At 44.8% G+C, this 20,466-nt stretch overlaps 1 protein-coding gene across 1 annotated transcript; it reads left to right on the top strand.

Moving 5' to 3' along the window:
* Window positions 1-514: 514 nt before the first annotated feature.
* On the top strand, window positions 515-7,071 carry GPX7 (glutathione peroxidase 7). The gene is made up of 3 exons (XM_045548019.1): window positions 515-688; window positions 4,699-4,960; window positions 6,279-7,071. The coding sequence occupies exons 1-3, from the start codon at window positions 554-556 to the stop codon at window positions 6,440-6,442; spliced, it is 561 nt and encodes a 186-aa protein (XP_045403975.1). The 5' UTR covers window positions 515-553; the 3' UTR covers window positions 6,443-7,071.
* Window positions 7,072-20,466: the final 13,395 nt, after the last annotated feature.

Raw genomic sequence — 20,466 nt, 5'->3', positions numbered from 1 at the left:
GCCCTCACTTTTGGGGAACATTCCATTAATTCACCTAAATTTTGTAGGCACCATTCAATCGTCAAAGTGTTTCACATCCATTTTTCTATTACTCGCATTCCATACTGACCAGGTGGATGGGGAAGGGAGGCTAGCCGCACCAAACAGGTGGAGAAACTGAGGCCCAGAGTAGTGGAGTGACCGGCCTAAGGCTAAGGCCACTGCGCTACTTAGAAGCTGAGCTCTCAGACCCAGATTTTTGCGGCCTTCTCCCTACAAGTTAGTGCATCCTGGAACAAGAGGGAGCCTCGCTGACATAAATTCTGGTCTCAGTGGTCACAATCCTGAAACCATGGCTCTGTGTTCCGGTGCATGAGGGCAGAGTCCAGCGCTTCTGCAGTACATATGGGGAAACTGAGGTCCGGAGCTAGCTATTCCAGCGCCGGCAGAGGAGATCGAGAAGGGGGCCGTGCCTCGCGGGCCGTGCAGCGCCGGAGCCGCCCCCTCCCGCCCCCCACGCCGGTCCCCCCGCCTCGTCTCTGCCGTCGCAATATCGCCACCTCGGAAGCGAGTCATGGTGGCGGCAGTGGCGGCGGCGTGGCTGCTGCTGTGGGCCGCAGCCTGCGAGCAGCGGGAGCAGGACTTCTACGACTTCAAGGCGGTCAACATCCGGGGCAAACTGGTGTCGCTGGAGAAGTACCGCGGCTCGGTGAGTGAGCGTCCCCCGCGGGGCCTCGGAGTCGCCCCGGCAGGGCTGAGGGCGGCGCCCGGCAGCCGGGCCCCTGCTGGGTGTGGCTCCGAGGGGCTCCGGCTGCGGCAGCCCGGCCCTCGCTCCCCACCCCCACTCGGGCATAACACCCCGCACCCACCCGCGGCCCAGCGCCGGCAGATCCTGCGCCCGGTCTGTCCCGCGACTACGTGGCACTGCCCCGGCGCGCAGTGAAACCCGAAACTCTGGCAGTCTACGCCGACGGCGCTCCCAGCACCTTTGGGCAGCGAGGTCCGGATCTCGCCGGGAGGCTGGATGCCCTGGCCCAGCTTTTGCCATTCACGGGTGGAAAAAGTAACCGCAGCATCGTGCGGCCTTTGCGTGTCCCATCCCCAGTTTCCGCATCTGGAGCAGGGGGAGTTGCCGATATTGAGTCCATTTGAGCACATGTGGACATGAATGTGCAACGCAGAGGGAGTTATCGTTTTAGATGTATGGGAACCTTACGCGGATCACCCTTTGGAGAGGACACTAAGGCTCAGAGAGGGAAGGCATTTACAAGGCCACACAGCCCTGAAAAGCGACAGAGCCTGGAAGAGAACCCCAACCCCGCTCCATCCGTGGTTCTTTCTAGGCAAACTCCTTAGATGGCAGCTCAGGATAAGATATACAAGAGTCATCCAGGCTGATTGCCCCTTCCTTACCAAGAAGGAATCTAAGCTTATAGAGGAAGTGTGTCTGGGTTGAGTGTTTGAAACAAACGTAGATTTTTAGCAAGACTAAGAACCAAACAGCAAGAGCAGTGGTCCGGAGGGGTGGGAGGAGGACTTCAAGCAGTATATAAAACCAGAGGCCCAGAGTGGTAGAAGATGAGGCTAGAAGGGTCAGGGAGAGACCAAGAAAGGCCTTGAACACTACATTGAGAGACCTAGACGTTACATTGTGTGTAATGAAAAACCCTCCAAGTCTGTCTCTTTAGGATGGACCTGGGGAGTCTGCTGTGGGAAGGGTGGGGAGTTGAACTCTGGAAAGGTGGGCCCAGCACCCAGATTTGGTTGAACCACACAAAAGTGGCTGTCAACATTCTTCTCCTGGGAGCAAGGCCATCTTTAGTGAAAAAAGTACACTGTAAACCTTGAAATTCTCAATTATGCTGGGAGTCCCGGGGGCAGTGATCCCTGTCCTGACTGTCCCTTGGGGTGTTGTGAGTTTCAGGTGAGATGACAGCATGGAAGCACTGGGTAAACTGTGGAGTGCTCTGTGCCTGTGTTTGGTGGATCCCAGCAGGAACCTCATCCAGGACTCAGGGCAAAGAACCAAGAACAGGGCCCGTTCCCATTCGGGCCACCCCGTCTCTCCAGTGCAGCTCACCAGAGAGCTCACCAGGGCTAGCACCTGCTACTCATTAATTCGTTGTTCATTATTGAGCACCTACTGTATACTAGGTACTAAATCAGGCCCTGGGGATACACTGGTGAACAAAATAGGTAAGTTTCCACTTCAGTAGAGCTTATATGGGGTGGGGAGGGGAGAGATACTAAGCAAGGAACTGAGAAATGAACAAGATCATTGCTAGTAGTAATAAGTGCTAAGTCAAAAATAGAACAAGGTCACATAGCTACTAAGAAATAGAGTTAGAATTTGAACCCAGGCAATCCAGCTCCAGAGTCCATGGCCTTACTTGCCAAGTTTAGAGGGAAACCAGGGAACAGTCAGCCCAGGGAAGCTGTAAACAGTGCTGTCAGTTAACCCAAGCTAGGCCTACTCCTTGGGCAATATGCTCATTCATTCACCTGCAAACATTTACTGGCTCCTATTACATGCCTACACTGGGTCCAGCCCTAGTGACATATCCATGAGCAAGACGGGCACAGCTTATGCCCTCAGGCTAACTGAGGCAACCATCATTTCGACTAGTGTGGAGTATGGATGAATTGGTGATCACCTGGGAATGTGCTTGCCTACCACGTGGGATCATGTACTGGTGGGCCTGAGTGTAGCGTGTGTGTGTGTGTGAATGGTTTGTTTGCTTGCTTCTATGTACAAATTTGAGTTTGTGTCTGTGCTTGTATATGTATGTATGTAAATTAACTGTGTGTATTTGGGTGTGTCTGTCTATTTTTGGTGTCTAAGGATCAAGCATTTTGGTTTCAGGGATGGAACTAGAAGCACGATTTTTCCCCCTTCTGAAAGAGTGGGCAGACACACAAGATGTAGGTTAAGCATAAGCAAGCTTTAATGCTGTCATTGCCCAGGGATCCAGCAGGAAAGACACAGGAAGAACCCTAAATGGGGAAGGGAATTAGGAGTCCCAGTTTCTCACCACCCCAGGCAGATACATGGTATGTGCTGACCTCAAATTAGGGAGGTTGTTCTAATAGCCCCCGGGCCTGGGTCCTTCCTCATCTGGTAGGGGTAGGGTGCAAGAATTACAGCTCAGTGGTTCAATCATCTAGACCAGTGGTTCTCACCTGGGAGTGATTTTTCCCTCCAGGGGATATTTGGCAATGTCTGGAGACATTTTTGATCGTCAAGACTAGGCATCTAGTGAGTAGAGGCCAGATATGCTGCCAAACATCCCACAGTGAATGAACAGGACAGCACCCCACAAAACAAAGAATTATCTGGCCCCAAATGTCAATAGTGCTGAGGCTGAGAAACCCTATCTAGCCTGAGCAATCTGTGCTTTTGCCTGTCCAGTGTTCCAGGCAGCCCCTGGGAGGTGGCCCTCTTTATGGGGCCAGCTGGTATAATGCCAGCTCTTTTCAAAAAGTGGCCAGGAAGATAGGGCTAGGCTGCCCAGACACAGGGTAGTATTTAAAAATCCTCTAATAATATATAGCTAGAAGCTAAAAACATAGCATTGGTGCCAGAATTCTAATTGCAGTGTTATAATCAAGTTCCATCAGCCAGCTTGATATTTATTGCCTAAAGGCTTTAATAAATCTAGGGATTAGTCTAGGAATCAAAAAAGTGGTATTTGGGTCAAGCAAGGTAGTTCACGCCTGTAATCCTAGCACTCTGGGAGGTTGAGGCAGGAGAATCACTTGAGATCAGGAGTTCAAGACCAGCCTGAGCAAGAGCAAGACCCCGTCTCTACTAAAATAGTAAAAATTAGCCAGGCATGGTGGCACACACCTGTAGTCCCAGCTACTCAGGAGGCAGAGGCAGGAGGATCGCTTGAGCCCAGGAGTTTGAGGTTGCTGTGAGCTAGGCTGACACCATGGCACTCTAGTCCAGGTAACAGAGGGAGATTTTGTCTCAAAAAAAAAAAAAAAAAAAAAGTGGTATTTGTTTGCTGGAGAGGAGGGGGACAAAAAGAGATTGCCCTGGGGTTCTGGGGATCTTTTTATCTAGAAAACCTGTGTCTATATACCCATGCAGGTGTCTGTGATATTGTGTATGTGTGCACAGTTACTCATTCAGCTGATACTGAGATTTTTCCTTAGGCCAGGCCCAGAGATGAAGTGCACATAACTCCTGCCCTCAGTAGGTCTAGAAGGGAGACTGACACACACACGGGCAACTATGCGGAGTGCTAAGTGCTAGGTGGCTAAGCCAAAAATTGAACCCAGGTCTGCCTTTCTACTTCCCCACGTCACCTCCCAGTGTATGCTCACCCGTGTGTATGCCTTTCTCTGTTAATGTGCTATGTGTGTTTGTGGGCACATGTGATGTTTGCTATATACGCTTATGTCATGGGGCATGTGCATACCCATTTATGTGAATTGTGTACTTACGCTCACAAACATTCCTGTATGTGTGCACACATCTGTAAGCCCCTGCAATGCTTAATTTCATATGTGCCTGTGTGCATGTGTTTATGTATATGTGAGGGCATTGCACACACATTTATATATGTGTACAGAGTGTTCTTGTATGTGAGAGAACATTAATTGTTGAGGGAGTCACATATGTGGGCATGTCAGAGCATGTACCAGTGCATGCATGCCTCCTCACTGAGTTGTGTATGTGTCTGAGCTTTGTTTTGTTTTGTTTTTGCCACGCAGGTGTCCCTGGTAGTGAATGTGGCTAGCCAGTGTGGCTTCACAGACCAGCACTACCAAGCCCTGCAGCAGCTGCAGCGGGACCTGGGTCCCCACCACTTCAACGTGCTTGCCTTTCCCTGCAACCAGTTTGGCCAACAGGAGCCCGACAGCAACAAGGAGATTGAGAGCTTTGCCCGCCGCACCTACAGTGTCTCATTCCCCATGTTTAGTAAGGTCGCCGTCACTGGCACTGGTGCCCACCCTGCCTTCAAGTACCTGACAGGTGAGTTCTGGTTCTTTTATTCCCTCACCTTCCCTCAGGTGGCTGAAGCTGTGGTTCCCTGGGCAGCAGAAGCCACTGGCTGGCTGGGCAATCTGGGGCCCTTTCCTCTTGCTGACTCTCCCAGGTGGGTTGATGTTTCATTCCAGCACTAATCTCTAAGGAGGGTGGGGGCAGGTACAGGCTAAGGGGTGTTCCTGCCTAAGAATATCTCCACGCCTGCTGCCTTGAAGTTCTCCTTCAGAGTCACTCTTGTGGACTTTTCTGGGATCCTGTTTCCACATTCAGGGGCTCCTAGAAGGAGACTGGGCCCCCACATTTTAGTCAGTGTGAATTAGTTGAGTTTATGGACTTAACGATGGAGCAATCACTGCACAGACAGGGGACTCCACGTGCCTGGAGAAGGCTGACCAAGATGACTGACAGGCATCTCCTGCCCTGAGTCAGAGGCAAAGTCTACAGCCCATGAGAAACCTTCTGAGTTAAAATACCAAATCTGAATATTTGAGAACTAGATCCCTTTTCTAGCCCCAGAAGCCTCAGAGCCACAAAATGGGTCATAGTCTATGCTTGTCATTAGGGTCCTGTTTCCTCCCTCTGGCCTTCCTCCTCTTTTGGAAGCTCCATTTTTACCTTTTCTCACCTCATGCTTCTGGTTACCTTTGTATCCCTCAGGACCACCAGCACCACCCCACAACCCATTCACCTGGAAAGGTAAATGAGAAACAAGAGTGTAGCAAACAAAAGGTCCCTCATGGAGGCACATTTGAGTTTTGCTCTGTGGGTCAGTCTTAATGTTTGTTTTTTTCCTGTGTGCTTTTATCAGTTCCCATAGTTATAGATCAAACCTGGCCTTGCTTTAGAAGCACCTGGGGGGCTCTAAAAAATGCATAAGCCTGAGTCCTACTGAAGAAGCCCTCCTGCCCCCGCAATGATTCTGATGCAACTAGTCCACAGACTAACATTTGGAAACCATTAAGATTTAATCAGGGAATAGGGTGTAGACTATAGTACAGACTACAGTCTACTGTAGTATAGACTATAGTAGTTTGAGGTTATAAAGGAGGATTTGACACTGCTTTATCAAGCACTTCACAGAATCCTAAAGCAGTCATTCTCAACCTTGGCCCCATATCAGAATCTCCTGGAGAGCTTTTGAAAAATACTGATGCATGAGTCTTAACCTCAGAGATTCTGATTTAAGTGGTCTGGGGTGTGGACTGGACATCAGGATTATACTGCCTCAAGGGAAAGATGGACACTGATAATGGAATTCCAGGAGAGGGTGCACACTTTGTTCTCATTCTTCCTTCTTCTCTAGAGACTTCTGGGAAGGAGCCCACCTGGAACTTCTGGAAGTATCTAGTGGCCCCAGATGGAAAGGTGGTAGGAGCTTGGGACCCAACCGTGTCAGTGGAGGAGATCAGGCCCCAGATCACAGCGCTTGTGAGGAAGCTCATCCTGCGGAAGCGAGAAGACTTATAACCACTGTTTTCTACTCTTCCACCACCCTCATCCCATCCACCTGTCCCCACCAATGCAAATTCAGATGGTGCTTCAAAAGGAGAGATCCACTGACTCTCCTTCCTTCACTCTTACTCTACCTGTCCCATCACTCCTGTGGGGGAAAAATTCTAGTATTTTGATTATTTGAATCTTAGAGCAACAAATAGGAACTCCTGGCCAATGAGAACTCTTGACCAGTGAATCACCAGCCAATAAGAACCTCTAGCCAGTGAAAACATGTGGCAAATAGAAATATCAAGCAATAATCTCCCACCCCGTAAGGACTTCTATAAAATGGGACCAATTCCTACCTCACAGGGCTGTTGTGAGGATTGGGATGAAATATCTGTGAAAGTGCCTAGGGCAGTGCCAGCTAAATAGGAAACATTCAATAAACATTTTTTGCATATAAATGAAAAAATAACTTGTGATCAATAAAAACTCTTATCCAACATGAACTTCTAGCCAATGGGACTCCAGAGCAAACATTTAGTACTTGTTGTTGTTGTTTCCTCTGTGTTATTTTTTTAATTACAAAAGAAATGCAAGTTCACTGTAAAAATCCAAACAATACAGCACAATATAAAATAAAAAATGAAAGTATCCTCTTTATTTCCTATAATCTCACTCACTATTAGCAATTTGGTATAAAGCCTTCCAGGCCTTTTTTAAATCAAGCTAATCATTATTGCCCAATAAGAATTCACTGACCAAAAGTATACAATAACAAATAGGCAAAGGATATGAATAGATAATTCACAGAAGAATATAGGATATAAAAGGATGTTCAGCCTCATTCAAAGTAGACAGATTTTTAAAATGATAATACTAATTGTTGGTAAGGATGTGGGGAAATGGGCATTCACATAAACCATTGGTGGGAGCATAAACTGGCATAAGTTTTTGGAGGGCGATGTGGCAATATCTTTGAAAATAAAATGTTCCTACACTTTGACTCATTATTTCTCTTTCTAGAAGACCCCCAAAATGTACAAATATATGTACAATAATATGTATGTACACCGTTCAGAATAGTGAAAATTTGGATGTAACCCATATGCCCATCATTATGGGTCTGATAATAAATTATGGTACAAATCCAAATGACAAGCAAACATAGTTATTAAAATGAATTAGATCTCGATATGCCACCATAGACAGTTGTCCAAAAGTGAAAAAGAGTAAGTTATAAAATAGAATGAACACATAAACACACACACCCCAAAAATATGAACAAGTATGATTTTTATTTTATTTGATATTTTAGAGACAAGATCTTACTCTGGATCTTGTCTCTTGTCAGGCTGGAGTGCAATGACATCATAATAGTTCACGGCAGCCTCAATCTCTTGGGCTTAAGTGATCCTCCCGCCTTGGCCTCCTAAAGCAGTGAAATTACAGGCGTGAGCCACAGCGCCCAGCTTAACAAGTATAACATTTTTATTAAAAATTTACAATGTTAAGTGTATATATAAACCAAACTGTTAATGGTGGTCATCTTTGAGGTGGTAGAGTGAGATCACAGGAGTCGTTTTTATTAAGTATTTCTGTAATGTTTGAATTTTGTATGTAAAATACAAACTTCACTTTTACATAAGTATAAAAAGAGGCAGCTGGAAACTGGAGTGATGGGCAAAGTCACTGTGCTCAGTAAACCATTGGCCAATAAGAACTTTATGTTTACTTCACCAAGGCCACTCTTCTAGAAGTCTGGAGACTCAGATTCAAGTCCTGACTGTGCCCCTGATTCACAGACTGAACAAATGGTTCCCTCTCTGCTGTCCTCCATTTTCCCACTGGACAACGAAAGGGTTGAACTGTTTGGAGTCCTCACAATCTCCCATAATGGTCCTTCTCAAAACTCCCCAGAGTACAGTGAGGACTGTCTGTGAGCTGACCACAAGCCCCCCGTGGTGGCCTCCAGCCTGCCCTTACACACCCTGCTCTAAGCTCCCACTCTGCATTTGCTCGTGTGTACACACACACACCCCTACACACAGTGAAACCCAGACATCGGAAATGTTCATGATGGACATCTCAGAATCACATTCTCCCACAGCTACCTCCCCTCTCTATACCCACTGCCTCTACCACCCATATTTGCACCTTACCTTATGGCACTTACAGAAGCCATCCCTTAGCTCCTTACTGTGAAATCCAGTGAACATCTCTCTGACCTTATCCTACTTGACGGCTCAGACACCTCTGCCATTGCTGCTGTGCTCTTCTCCCTGACACAGTCTTTTCCCCCTCCTGCCCCTGTCTTGCCTTAGTTTCCCTCCATCTCTCTGAGTGCTCCTTCCTTCTCCACAGGCTCCTTCCCTGCAGGTCTTCCTTGGGATTCCAGTCTGGTCCCTTTTCTCACCCCAAGTACTTCCACAGCCACCTTGTTTGTTCTCATGGTTTTGAGCACCATCTGTACACTGATGACACCCAAATCTTGACCTTGCATCTACGCTGGACTCATATCCATCTGCCTACTGGCATCTCTACAGACACCTCAATTCAACATGTCCAGAACTAAACTCATCATCATGTTTCCCCGACACATCTGCGCTCCCTCCCACCCAGCCTTTGCATCTCTCAAGCCACCTCTCTTTTTTCTTTCTTGAGATAGGGTCTCACTCTGCCGCCCAGGCTGGTGTGATCGTGTGATCATAGCTCACTATAACCTCGAACTCCTGGGCTCAAGCAATTCTGCTTCAGTCTCCGGAGTAGCTAGGAGTACCGACATGCGCCACCACACCCAGTTATTTTTTATTTTGATTTTTTTGTAGAGATGAGGTCTCACCATTGCCCAGGCTGGTCTCAAACTCCTGGCCCCAAGCAACCGTCCTGCCTCGGCCTCCCTAAGTGCTAGGGTGGGCTAAGTCCAGCCCACCAAGCTTTCTCTTTCACATACTCCTCACTTGCTCACTGGCTTATAACACTCTAGTCTCACCATTTAAGCAACTGCCCTCCCTTCCCCCACCTCAGCACGGTGCCCGGCCCTTATGGATTAGGTCAGCATGAATTGCATGGTAAGCATTTTGAGCTTCAGCTCCATGTCTCTTCCTGACTGGACCCTATCTGGAAATCAAAAATGAGCAAACCATTTCCCCAGAAACTGAGAGTCCAGCTGAGGATTTTACACTTCCAGTTAGACCTGCATTCCTATAGACCTTTCAGCTTCCTGCTGTCCCTAAGTCCACTCTAACATGTGCAAGAGTCCTCCAGGAAAAATGTCTCTTTAAATCCTTATCAACTGTCACCTTAGTCATTGGTTAACCAGTATCTGCTAACAACTTAATTTTAAATTAATCTTTTGGTTATCAGCTAACATTTGAATAGTTAATATTTGATTATCTACTAACACTTTAATTATCTTCTAACATCTTATTTATAAGCCAAATACCTTATTTATTAGGTTATGCCTTTGTATTTAGTAGTTTAGCTATTTGCTACACCTTAATTATGAATCAATATTCTAGTTTTCTGCTTAAATCTTATTACTGCTCCCTTTAGCTATCTGCTATCTGCTGAGTTTAGAGTAGATGAGCAAGCCAGATACAACCAGTTAGGAGTTTGGGGAGAAGGTCATTCCTGGCTACAGATATGATAAAGGCCTCTGTCTTTTGCTGGGCTCTCTTTCACCCCCAGATGATTCTCTTTCAACATCAACATCAGGTCCTCAGAGAAAAGGAGGTCCCAACCTAATTACTTATTTGCTTCTCTGAGCCAGGCTAGAGGGTGGAGGGAGGAGGATGTGACTGTGAGGGGACTTCCTGGAACATTGTGCTTGGAAGGGACATTCACTCATCAACAAATATTTCTTGAGCCCTACTTATATGTCCGGTTCTAATGATACAAAAGTAAACAAACGGGACATGTTCTGAGCTGGGCATAGTGGCTCATGCCTATAATCCCAGCAACTTGGGACGCTGTCGCGGGGAGATTCCTTGAGCCCAGGAGGCGGAGGCTGCAGTGACCTATGATGACGCCACTGCATTCCAGACAGAGCAAGACTCCACCTCTTTAAAAAAAGGAAAAAAAAAAGCATGTTCCCAGCTGCTATGGCACTTACAGAATAGTGGAAAAGACAAACATTAAACAAATAATTACATCAATTATTATATAATCATAATTATGATAAGGACCAGGAAGAAGTACAGGAGGCTTCAAGCATGTATAAAAGGGCACTTGGCCAGGCACAGTGGCTCACACCTGTAATCCCAGCATTTTTGGAGGCCAAGGCCGGAGGATCGCTTGAGCCCAGGAGTTCAAGACCAGCCTGGGCAACATAGCAAGACCCTATCTCTACAAAAAATTTTAAAATTAGCTAGATTTGGTGGTGTGCAACTGCCTTCCTAGCTACTCAGGAGGCTGAGGCAGGAGGATTGCTTGAGCCCAGAAGTTCAAGACCAGCCTGGGCAACACAGTGAGACCCCCATCTCAGAAAAAGAAACAAATAAATAAATAATAAATAAAATTTGTGTGGAACCACAAATTGACCACCCAATACAATCTTTTTTTTTTTTTTTTTTTGAGACAGAGTCTCACTTTGTTGCCCAGGCTAGAGTGAGTGCCGTGGCGTCAGCCTAGCTCACAGCAACCTCACATTCCTGGGCTTAAGCGATCCTACTGCGTCAGCCTCCCGAGTAGCTGGGACTACAGGCATGTGCCACCATGCCCGGCTAATTTTTTTTGCTATATATATATTTTTAGTTGGCCAGATAATTTCTTTCTATTTTTAGTAGACACGGGGTCTCACTCAGGTTGGTCTCGAACTCCTGACCTCGAGCGATCCATCCGCCTCAGCCTCCCAGAGTGCTAGGATTACAGGCGTGAGCCACCGCGCCCGGCCAACCCAATACAATCTTGAGCAAAGAGAACAAAGCTGGTGGCATGACACTATCTGATTTCAAACTATATTACAAAGCTATAATAATTAAAACAGCATGGGCCAGGCAAACTGGCTCATACCTGTAATCCCAGTACCTTGGAGGGGCCAAGGCAGGAGGACTGCTTGAGGCCAGGAGTTCAAGACCAGCCTGGGCAACATGTGCCTGTAGTCTTAGCTACTTGGGAGGCTCAGCCAGGAGGATCTCTTCAAGCCCAGGAATTCAAGATTACAGTGAGCTATGATTGTGCCACTGCACTCCAGCCTGGGCAACAGAGTGAAATCCTGTCTCTGGGGAAAAAAAACCAAACATAGTACTGGCATAAAAATACACACATAGACCAATGGAACCAAATAGAGAGCCAAGAAATGAACCCATACCTTTTCAGTCAATTGATTTTTGACAAAGGAGGCAAGAACACACAATGGAAAAAGGATAGACTCTTCAGCAAAGGGTGTTGGGAAAACTGGATATCCACATACAGAAGAATGAAATTGGTCTCTTGTCTCACACCATATACAAAAATCAACTCAAAATGGATTAAAGCTTCAATGTAAGACCTGAAACTGTAAAACTAGTAGAAGAAAACATAGGTGGAAAACTACATGACATTGGTCTGGACAATGATTTTTTGGATTTGACCCTAAAAGCTTAGACAACAAAAGCAAAAATAGACAAATGAGATTACATCAAACTAAAAACCTTCTGCACAGCAAAGGAAACAATTAGCATAGTGAAGAGACAACCTACAGATTGGGAGAAAATATTTGCAAGCCATATATCTTATAAGGGGTTAATATCAAAAATATATAAGGAACGCAACTCAATAGCAAGAAAACAAATAACCAATTTAAAAATAGGCAATGGATCTGAATAGATATTTCTCAAAAGATGACAAACAAATGGCTAGCAGATATATGAAAAATGCTTACTATCACTAATCATTAGGGAAATACAAATTAAAATCACAAGGAGATACAACCTCACACCTGCCAGAATGGCTACTAACAAAGAGAAAAAGGATAACAAGTGTTGGTGAGGACATAGAGAAAAAGAAACCCTTGCATGCTGTTGGTGGGAATGTAAATTAGTACAGCCAGTATGGAAAACTGTATGGACGTTCCTCAAAAGACTAAAAATAGAATTGCCATGTGATCCAGCAATCCCACTTCTGGGTATATATATAAAGAATTTGACATCCAAATGTCGGAGAGATATGTGCACTCCCATGTTCATTGCAGAATTATTCCCAAGTTTATGGAATCAATCTAGGTGTCTACCAATGGATGAATGGATAAAGAAAATGTGATATGTATACAAAATGTGTTATCAGCCTTAGCAAAGAATGAAATTCTGTCATCTGTGACAACATGGATGAACCTCACACCAAGTAAGATAAGCCAGGCATAGAAAGACAAAAACCGCATTATCTCACTTATATGTAGAATCTAAAATAGTCAAATTCACAAAAGCAGAGAGAATGGTGGTTAACAGAGGCTGGGGGTTAGGGGAATGGTAAGATGTTGGTCAAAAGGTACAAGGTTTCAGTTAGACAAGAGGAACAACTTTTTTGAGATCTATTGCATAGCATGGTGAATATAGCTAATAATAATGTAATATTATTGTTATACAGTATTATACATATTATACAATATTATTATTATTAGCATTTTCTAAATTGCTAAGAGTAAATTTCAAATGCTCTCACCACAAAAAATAAGTATTTGAGGTGATGAATAGTTTAATTAGCTTATTTTAGTCATTCTACATTTATACATATAAATACATATATATAATAACATTACTTTGGATCCCATAAAAATATATAATAATTTGTTAATTTACAATAAAACAAAATAAAAAGGATAACCCAACTGAAAATAGGCAAAACAAACATTTTGCCAAAGAAGATACAGGCATGCCTTGTTTTATAGTGCTTTGCTTTATAATGCTCTGCAGATATTGTGTTTTTCACCAGTTGAAGGTTTGTGGCAACCCTGCCTCAAGCAAGGTGGTGCCATTTTTCCAACAGCATGTGCTTGCTTTGTGTCTCTGTGTCATATTTTGGTCATTCTTGCAATATTTCAAACCTTTAAATTATCATTATTGTTTGGAGTTGCCACAAACCGTACCCCATATAAGACAGTGAACTTAGTCAATAAATGTTATGTGTGTTCTGACTGCTCCAGTGACTGGCCATTCCTCCAGCTCTCTCCCTCTCCTCGGGCCTCCCTATTACCTGAGACATAAGAATATTGAAATCAGGCCAGTTAATACCCTATAATGGCCTCTAAGTGTTCAAGTGAAAGGAAGAGTCACACATCTTTCCTTTTAAATCAAAAGCTAGAAATGACTAAGCTTTGGGATAAAGGCATGTAGAAAGCCTAGATAGGCCAAAAGCTAGGCCCCCTGTACCAAACAGTCAAATTGCGAATGTAAAGAAAAAATTCTTCAAGGAAATTAAAAATGCTTCTCCAGGGAACACATAAATGGCAAGAAAGCAAATCAGCTTTATTGCTGATATAGAAAAAGTTTTAGTGATCTGGAGAGAAGATCGAACCAGTCACAACATTCCCTTAAGCCAAAACCCAATCCAGAGCAAGACCCTAACTGTCTTTAACTCTATGAAGGCAAAGGGAGGTGAGGAATTTGCAGAAGAAAAGTTTGAAGCTAGGAAAGGTTCGTTCATGAGGTTTAAGGAAAGAAGCCTACTCCATAACATAAAAGTACAAGATGAAGCAGCATGTGCTAATGGAGAAGCTGCAGCAAGTTATCCAGATCTGGCTAAGATCATTGATGAAGGTGTCTACACTAAACCACAGACTTTCAGTGTAGATGAAATAGCCTTATGTTGGAAGAAGATGCCATCTAGGACCTTCATTAGCTAGAGAGGAGAAGTCAATGCCTGGTTTCAAAGCTTCAAAGGATAGGCTGACCCTCTTGTTAGGGCTAATGCAGCTGGTGACTTTAAGTTGAAGCCAAAGCACCTTTACCATTCCAAAAATCCTAGGGCCCTAGAAATGAAATGACAGAGCCTAGATAACAGCACATCTGTTCATAGCACAGTTTACTGAATATTTTCAGCCCACTGTTGAGACCTGCTGCTCAGAAAAAAGGTTCCTTTCAAAATATTGCTGCCCATCGACAATTCACCTAGTCACCCAGGAGCTCTGATGAAGATACACAAGGAGATGAATGTTGTTTTCATGCCTGCTAACACAACATCCATTCTGCAGCCCATGGATCAAGGAGTAATTTCAACTTCCAAGTCTTATCATTTAAGAAATATTAAGCCATCACATAAGGCTATGGCTGCCATAGACAGTGATTCTTCTGATGGACTGAGCAAAGTAACTTTTATGTACACTGGGAAACCAAAAAATTTATGTGACTCACTTTATTGTAATATTCACTTTATTGCAGTGGTCTGGAACTGAACCCACAATATCTCTGCAGTACTGCTGCATATGAATGGCTAATGAGCACATGAAAGCTATTCATCATTAGTCATTAGGGAAATACAAATTAAAACCACAAGAAACCACTGCACATCTATAAGAACGGTTCAAATAAAAAGTATTGACAATACCAAATGCTAGTGAGGATATAGAGCCCCGCATCTTACACACTGCTGGTGAAAATGCAAAATGGTTCAGGAAAACAATTTGGCAATTTCTTATAAAGTTTAAACATACATCTACCGTATAATCCAGAAATTTTAATCCTAGCTAATCCACTACGAGAAATGAAAACACATGTCCAAAAAAAAATGAAAGCATATGTGCAAAAATATATATATTTAATAGTAACTTTATTCATAATAGTCCCAAACTAGAAACAACCCAAATGCCCATTAACAGTGGAATGGATAAACAAATTGTAGAATTTCCATATAATAAAATACTACTCAGCAATAAAAAGAAAGGAACTACTTATATATGCAACAATTTTGTGTATCTCAAAGGCATCATGGAGAGCAAAAGAAGCTGGACACAAAAGAGGACATACTATTTGATTCCATTAATATAATATAAAATTCAAGATAGGCAGAACTAATCTTTAAGGACAGAGAGCAGAGCAGTGGTGTGTAAGGCAAGGCTCAGGGAGAAAAGGGCTGATGGCAAATGGGCACAAGGGATGGTGACAGGTGATGGAAATGTGCTATATTTTGACTGTGGTGGTGGTTACATGGATGTATACATTTGTCAAGACTCACCAAATTGTACACTTAAGATGGGTGTATTTTATCATTTATAAAATATATTATATCTCAATAAGATTGATTTTAAAAGAAAAAATTCAAAAGAAGTATCATTGTTTAAAATAACAATAAAGAATTAGAAGGAACCTGAATGTCCAAGAGAATGGATAATAAATCATATATTCACTAACTGGAAAATTATACAGCAGCAAAAATAAATGAACCAGGTACAGCACACGCATCAGTATAGACAAAACTCACAAACAGAAGACTGAATGAAAAAGCAAGTTCCAGAAGAAAACATAGCGTATGATGCTATTTATTTAAAATTTAATCACCTGCAAAGCAATTCCATACATTGCTCAAAGATCCATATATATGTGAACATAAATAAGAACATGGGAATGATAAATACCAAATTTGAGAGAGTAGTTACCTCTTCGGGGAATGGGTAGGAGTACATAGGTGATTTCAAACTAGATTGATCAACTTTTTTATTTCTTAAACTAAGCGGAGGATACGTGGGTGGTCCTTGTATTAATATTATTCTTTATGTCATTTTGTGTGTCTTAAAGATTTACAAGCAAAACAGACAGCAAACCAACAAAAAACCTAGAAGGAATGGGTGGCCACAGAGTGGAGAACAGCCTATCTGGAATCAGATCTGGGCCACCATCCTGATTTGTCCCTAGATTTGATGTTCCACTGAGGCTAGGTCACTTCTCTCAGAGCAGGACACAAGAGCTTCATTCTGGAAGAGAAGGGAAAGCATCCTTCCTGACCTGGCACTCAGAGAGACTTGATGCATGCCTTGTCCTTTCTTTGCAAGCTGATACTTCAGCCTGGCCGGGGTTTGGGGGTGAAGGAAAGGCTGACCAGTGGTGGCATCCACGTAGTCACACAGGCACAGCTGGGGGCAGGAGGCAAAGGGGGGGGCTGCTGGCGTTCTGCCCAGGCCAGAGGCCAGGGACCTGCTGCGGACCACACAAGCAGCCAAGTCTGGATACTAGTCCTGCCTGGACCATAGATCTCTGTGTGACATTGAGCAGAATCAGCTACTGGAGCCACAGGTTGCCCACAGGTTGTCACCTCCATTGATGCAGTTATCGGGCTGCATGGGTGATCATAGCAAAGGGACAAAGGGACGTTTCTTTCTGACCCTCTCTGGGGGGGACACAGTCCCAGAGCAAAAGCTGCAGAGGTCTAGAGGGCATTGTTTTGAGAGCTGCCCAAAAGAGGCTTCCTGTTAAGGCTTGCCCAGTGCCAGACTTCACGCTCCTCCATCTCACTGCCCTATATACAGAGAGGTAAAGTAACCAGCCTACGTTCACATAGCAGGTGGCTGCAACTTCTTACCTGTATATCCTTAGGCAAGTTACTTAACCTCTCTAGGTCTCAGTTTTCCTATCTGTAAAGTGGATGCATAATTGCATGTATATATGTACCTGGAAGACTTCATACCAAGACTTCATACCAATAGAGATATTTCTGTTTGGTGAAATTATGAGTGATTTTTATCTGTTTCTCTTTATTTTATTTAGAAACAGAGTCTTGCTCTGGGCTCAGGCAATCCTCCCACCTTAGCCTCCCAAGTAGCCAGGACTACAGGCCAAGTACCACTACACCCGGCTAATTTTTTAGTAGAGACGGGAGTCTCACTGTTTGCCCAGGCTGATCTCAAACCCCTCGTGTCAAGTAATCCTCCAGCCTTGGTTTCCCAAAGTGCTGGGATTATAGGTGTGAGGCATCACATTATGCCCAGCTGATTTTTATTTTTTCCTTTGGTTTATCTGTATTTTCTAATTTGTTGGGGGTTTGTTTGTTTGTTTGTTTGTTTTGTTTTTGTTTTTTTGACCCAGCTAGAGTACAGCGTCATCACAGCTCACTGCAACCTCAAACTCCTCCTAGGGCTCAAGCGATCCTCTTGCCTCAGCTTTCCAAGTATCTAGGACAACAGACAGGCACTACCACGCCTGGCTAATTTTTCTATTTTTTGTAGACTTGGTCTTGCTCTTGCTCAGGCTGGTCTCAAACTCCTGGCTTCAAGTGATCCTCCCCGTTCAGCCTCCCAGAGTGCTAGAATTACAGGTGTGAGCCACTGTGCCCAGCCTAATTTGTTGTTTTATAATGAATATGCATTTGTTGTTTTTAATTTTTCTTAATGGGGAAAGTAAAGTAATACTACACAAGATTGTTGTGAACATTAAAGGAGATAATGAAAATCTCAGAGCACAATTTCCAGTTTCCAGTGTTCTCCCTGCCCACCCTTCCCTCCTATACTTTCTTTCCCTTCTGGTGTTGGGCACTCTGGCCCTAAGACCTCAGTTCAGGAGGGAGAAGCAGGTGGTACAGGACTCTGACCAGTTACTGGCTGTGTGGTTTTGGGTAAACTATTTAACCTCCCTGAGTCTCAGTTACCTTACCTGCAAAATGGGAAGACTAACACCTACCTCAGAGGAAGTTTTCAAGTCTACATGACATACAGGATGGGAAATTGCCTGGCACATAATAGGTCAGCAATAAATGTCTGCAGGAGAACATAATGAAGGAGCATAGTATACATAATGAAGGAAAAAGCCTTAAAGTAGGAGCCAGACCACGGAAACTAGAGGACTTTTACATAGGTCCACAGAGGCCAAGGAGTCCACAGATAGAGTGCAGAGGGTCCATGAACTTAGATGGGAAAAATACATCCTTGTTATCACTAACCTCTAACTGAAATCTATCATTTTCTTTCATTATGCATATAGGCAAAAAGAAACAAAAACCCACAGTGGTAGTACCTGTAACTTTGTCACCAACAGAAATCACAGATATTTTCATATTGCCTTATTCCTGCATTACAGTAGAGACATACTGAAATACTGCTCATTTTCATTCACCACCTGAAAATTATAGTAGTTAATAGATCCATCTCTAAATTTTATTTGACACTTTTTAAAAAGTAGGACTAAATCATAATTCAATATAACTGATATCCTCCATAATCCTAAATAATTTATTTTTTTGCAGTTAAAAACATTATTCTGAATAGGGATCATCAGACTGCCAAAGGCTAGACAGACATGGGTTGCAGTCCTACCTGGGCCATGGATCGCTGTGTGGCACTGGGCTTGTTATTTCTCTCACGGGCATAATCATCCCTGCTTGGTTCACCCCACAGGGTTGTTGGGAGGAACTAATTGTTGGCTGGGAAAGGGTTTTGGAAATTGTCAGAGGCTTCCCAGTTTTGCCAAAAGCCAGGGCAGAGTGTTTCCTTCCTCCCAGCTGAACTCCAGGCCTCCAGGAGCCTCCCTCCTTCCCAGAGGATTCCTCCCCCTTTACCCTCCATCTGATAAATAGGGCCAAAGTGCATCTTCATTAAAGTAGGCCCTCCAGCTCTCTGTTTGCAGCGCTCCACAGCTCAGGGGAGGAATTTTCTGGGGCATAATATAACAATTCCCTCCAGTTTTCATATTTGACCTCATAGTGACCCTTTAGGACACTACCCCCTCAAAACCCTTCCCTGCTCCTTCAAATGGTACCTCTGTGTCCATGGTTCCTGCATTTCCCTTTTACTGCCCTGTCCTGTGACTGTGTCAGTCTGACTCCTCCACCATACTGTGTGTTTCTCAAGGGCAGACCGTGATCGGACCCAGAATCCATTCCCCACACACCTGAAGCAAGGGGTGGGGGGCGCCCAAGGCATGACATTGACCCCTTCCTGCTCCACCCACTGACAGCTAAGGCCCTGAAGGAGCTGTATATGAAACCCTTAGAGATCACCTGTCTGCCCTCTCAGAGTACATTGGGGAAAACAAGGCTCTGAGAGCTCCTTCAGACTGTGGTTCTCTGATCCTAGTGACAACACAGCCCTTATGATCTGGAAATAATTTCTCAAAATGGACAAGTCTTCTGGCTTTGTAGGTAGGGGGAAGGAAGCTACCATCTGGGACAATTCACACCCACACTCTTCCCCTTGTCCTAGGCCAGTATGAACTGGGGGGTGTGAACATTATCAGTGCAGGAGGTAGTTCTCAGGGAAAGGAAGAGACAGCAAGTAGCCAGAAAATGAGGACTGTAAGGTTGGTGGGGGGACCGTGTAGCCCCCTCCCCTGCTACAACCCCTCTGTCCTAAGCTGTGAGTCAGCTTCACTTTTCGGCTTGAACAAGCACCTGGCCCCACCAAGCCCCAGCCACATCCTGTGGCACTGGCAGCACACTCAGCCCCCAGGCTGTCTACCCGACCCTGGAGACATCCTGTTGCAGCCCAGGGACATCTTGCTTACTGAGAACGTGATAATCCACTTAAACAAGCACCTAAAAAGCAACCCCCCCCACCCCCCCCCCCACCCCGCTTATGCCCCTCACCGCATATAAATACCCTTGCCTCAGTCGCAGAAGGCCAACAACTTCTCGAATCCCTGGTTTCTCCCGGGATCCTCCTTTGGGACCGTAACCTCACCCAGGAGCGCTCAAATAAAGCCTCATTGCTTAACCCTTTCAACTCTGCTCATCTTTCTTTCTCTGGCGCCGACCATCCAGAAACTTTACAAGGACATTTAAAAGTGCACTGGAAGAGAGGTGCTGTGAAGCAAGGGCTTCCAGCTAGACAGACCCAGGTGAAAATCCCATGGGCTTAGGGGCCGCGGGAAATGACTTCTCTCTGGTCCCCAGCTCTCATCTGTAAAATGGGTTTGCAAATCCCTGGGCTTCTGGGTTACAGTGAAGATTAAGTGAAGGAGTGTGTTAATCATCCCTGTACTGACCCTACTGTTGCGGTCGCTGGCTGGTCGCTTGTCTGGAACCAGGAACGGCCCAGAGAGTCCAGGCGCCCAGCACGTGCCTAGCACCGGGAGGGCGCTCGGGGCAGGCGAGGAGCCGTCGCTCACGGCCTCGAATTCCCGCCGCCGCCCGGGCCCGGCCTCGTCTCTCCGAGCACG

Source organism: Lemur catta, chromosome 3 (genome assembly GCF_020740605.2).
Source record: "Lemur catta isolate mLemCat1 chromosome 3, mLemCat1.pri, whole genome shotgun sequence".
Classification (NCBI taxonomy): Eukaryota; Metazoa; Chordata; class Mammalia; order Primates; family Lemuridae; genus Lemur; species Lemur catta.
Note: the sequence above shows the minus strand (reverse complement) of the source record. Positions and strands in the feature narration are given on the sequence as shown.

Coding starts and splice junctions, on each gene's coding strand:
- GPX7 (XM_045548019.1), top strand. CDS start 554: ATGGTGGCGGCAGTGGCGGCGGCGTGGCTGCTGCTGTGGGCCGCAGCC. Junction 689..4,698: donor TGGAGAAGTACCGCGGCTCG/GTGAGTGAGCGT, acceptor TTTGCCACGCAG/GTGTCCCTGGTAGTGAATGT. Junction 4,961..6,278: donor TGCCTTCAAGTACCTGACAG/GTGAGTTCTGGT, acceptor CTTCTTCTCTAG/AGACTTCTGGGAAGGAGCCC.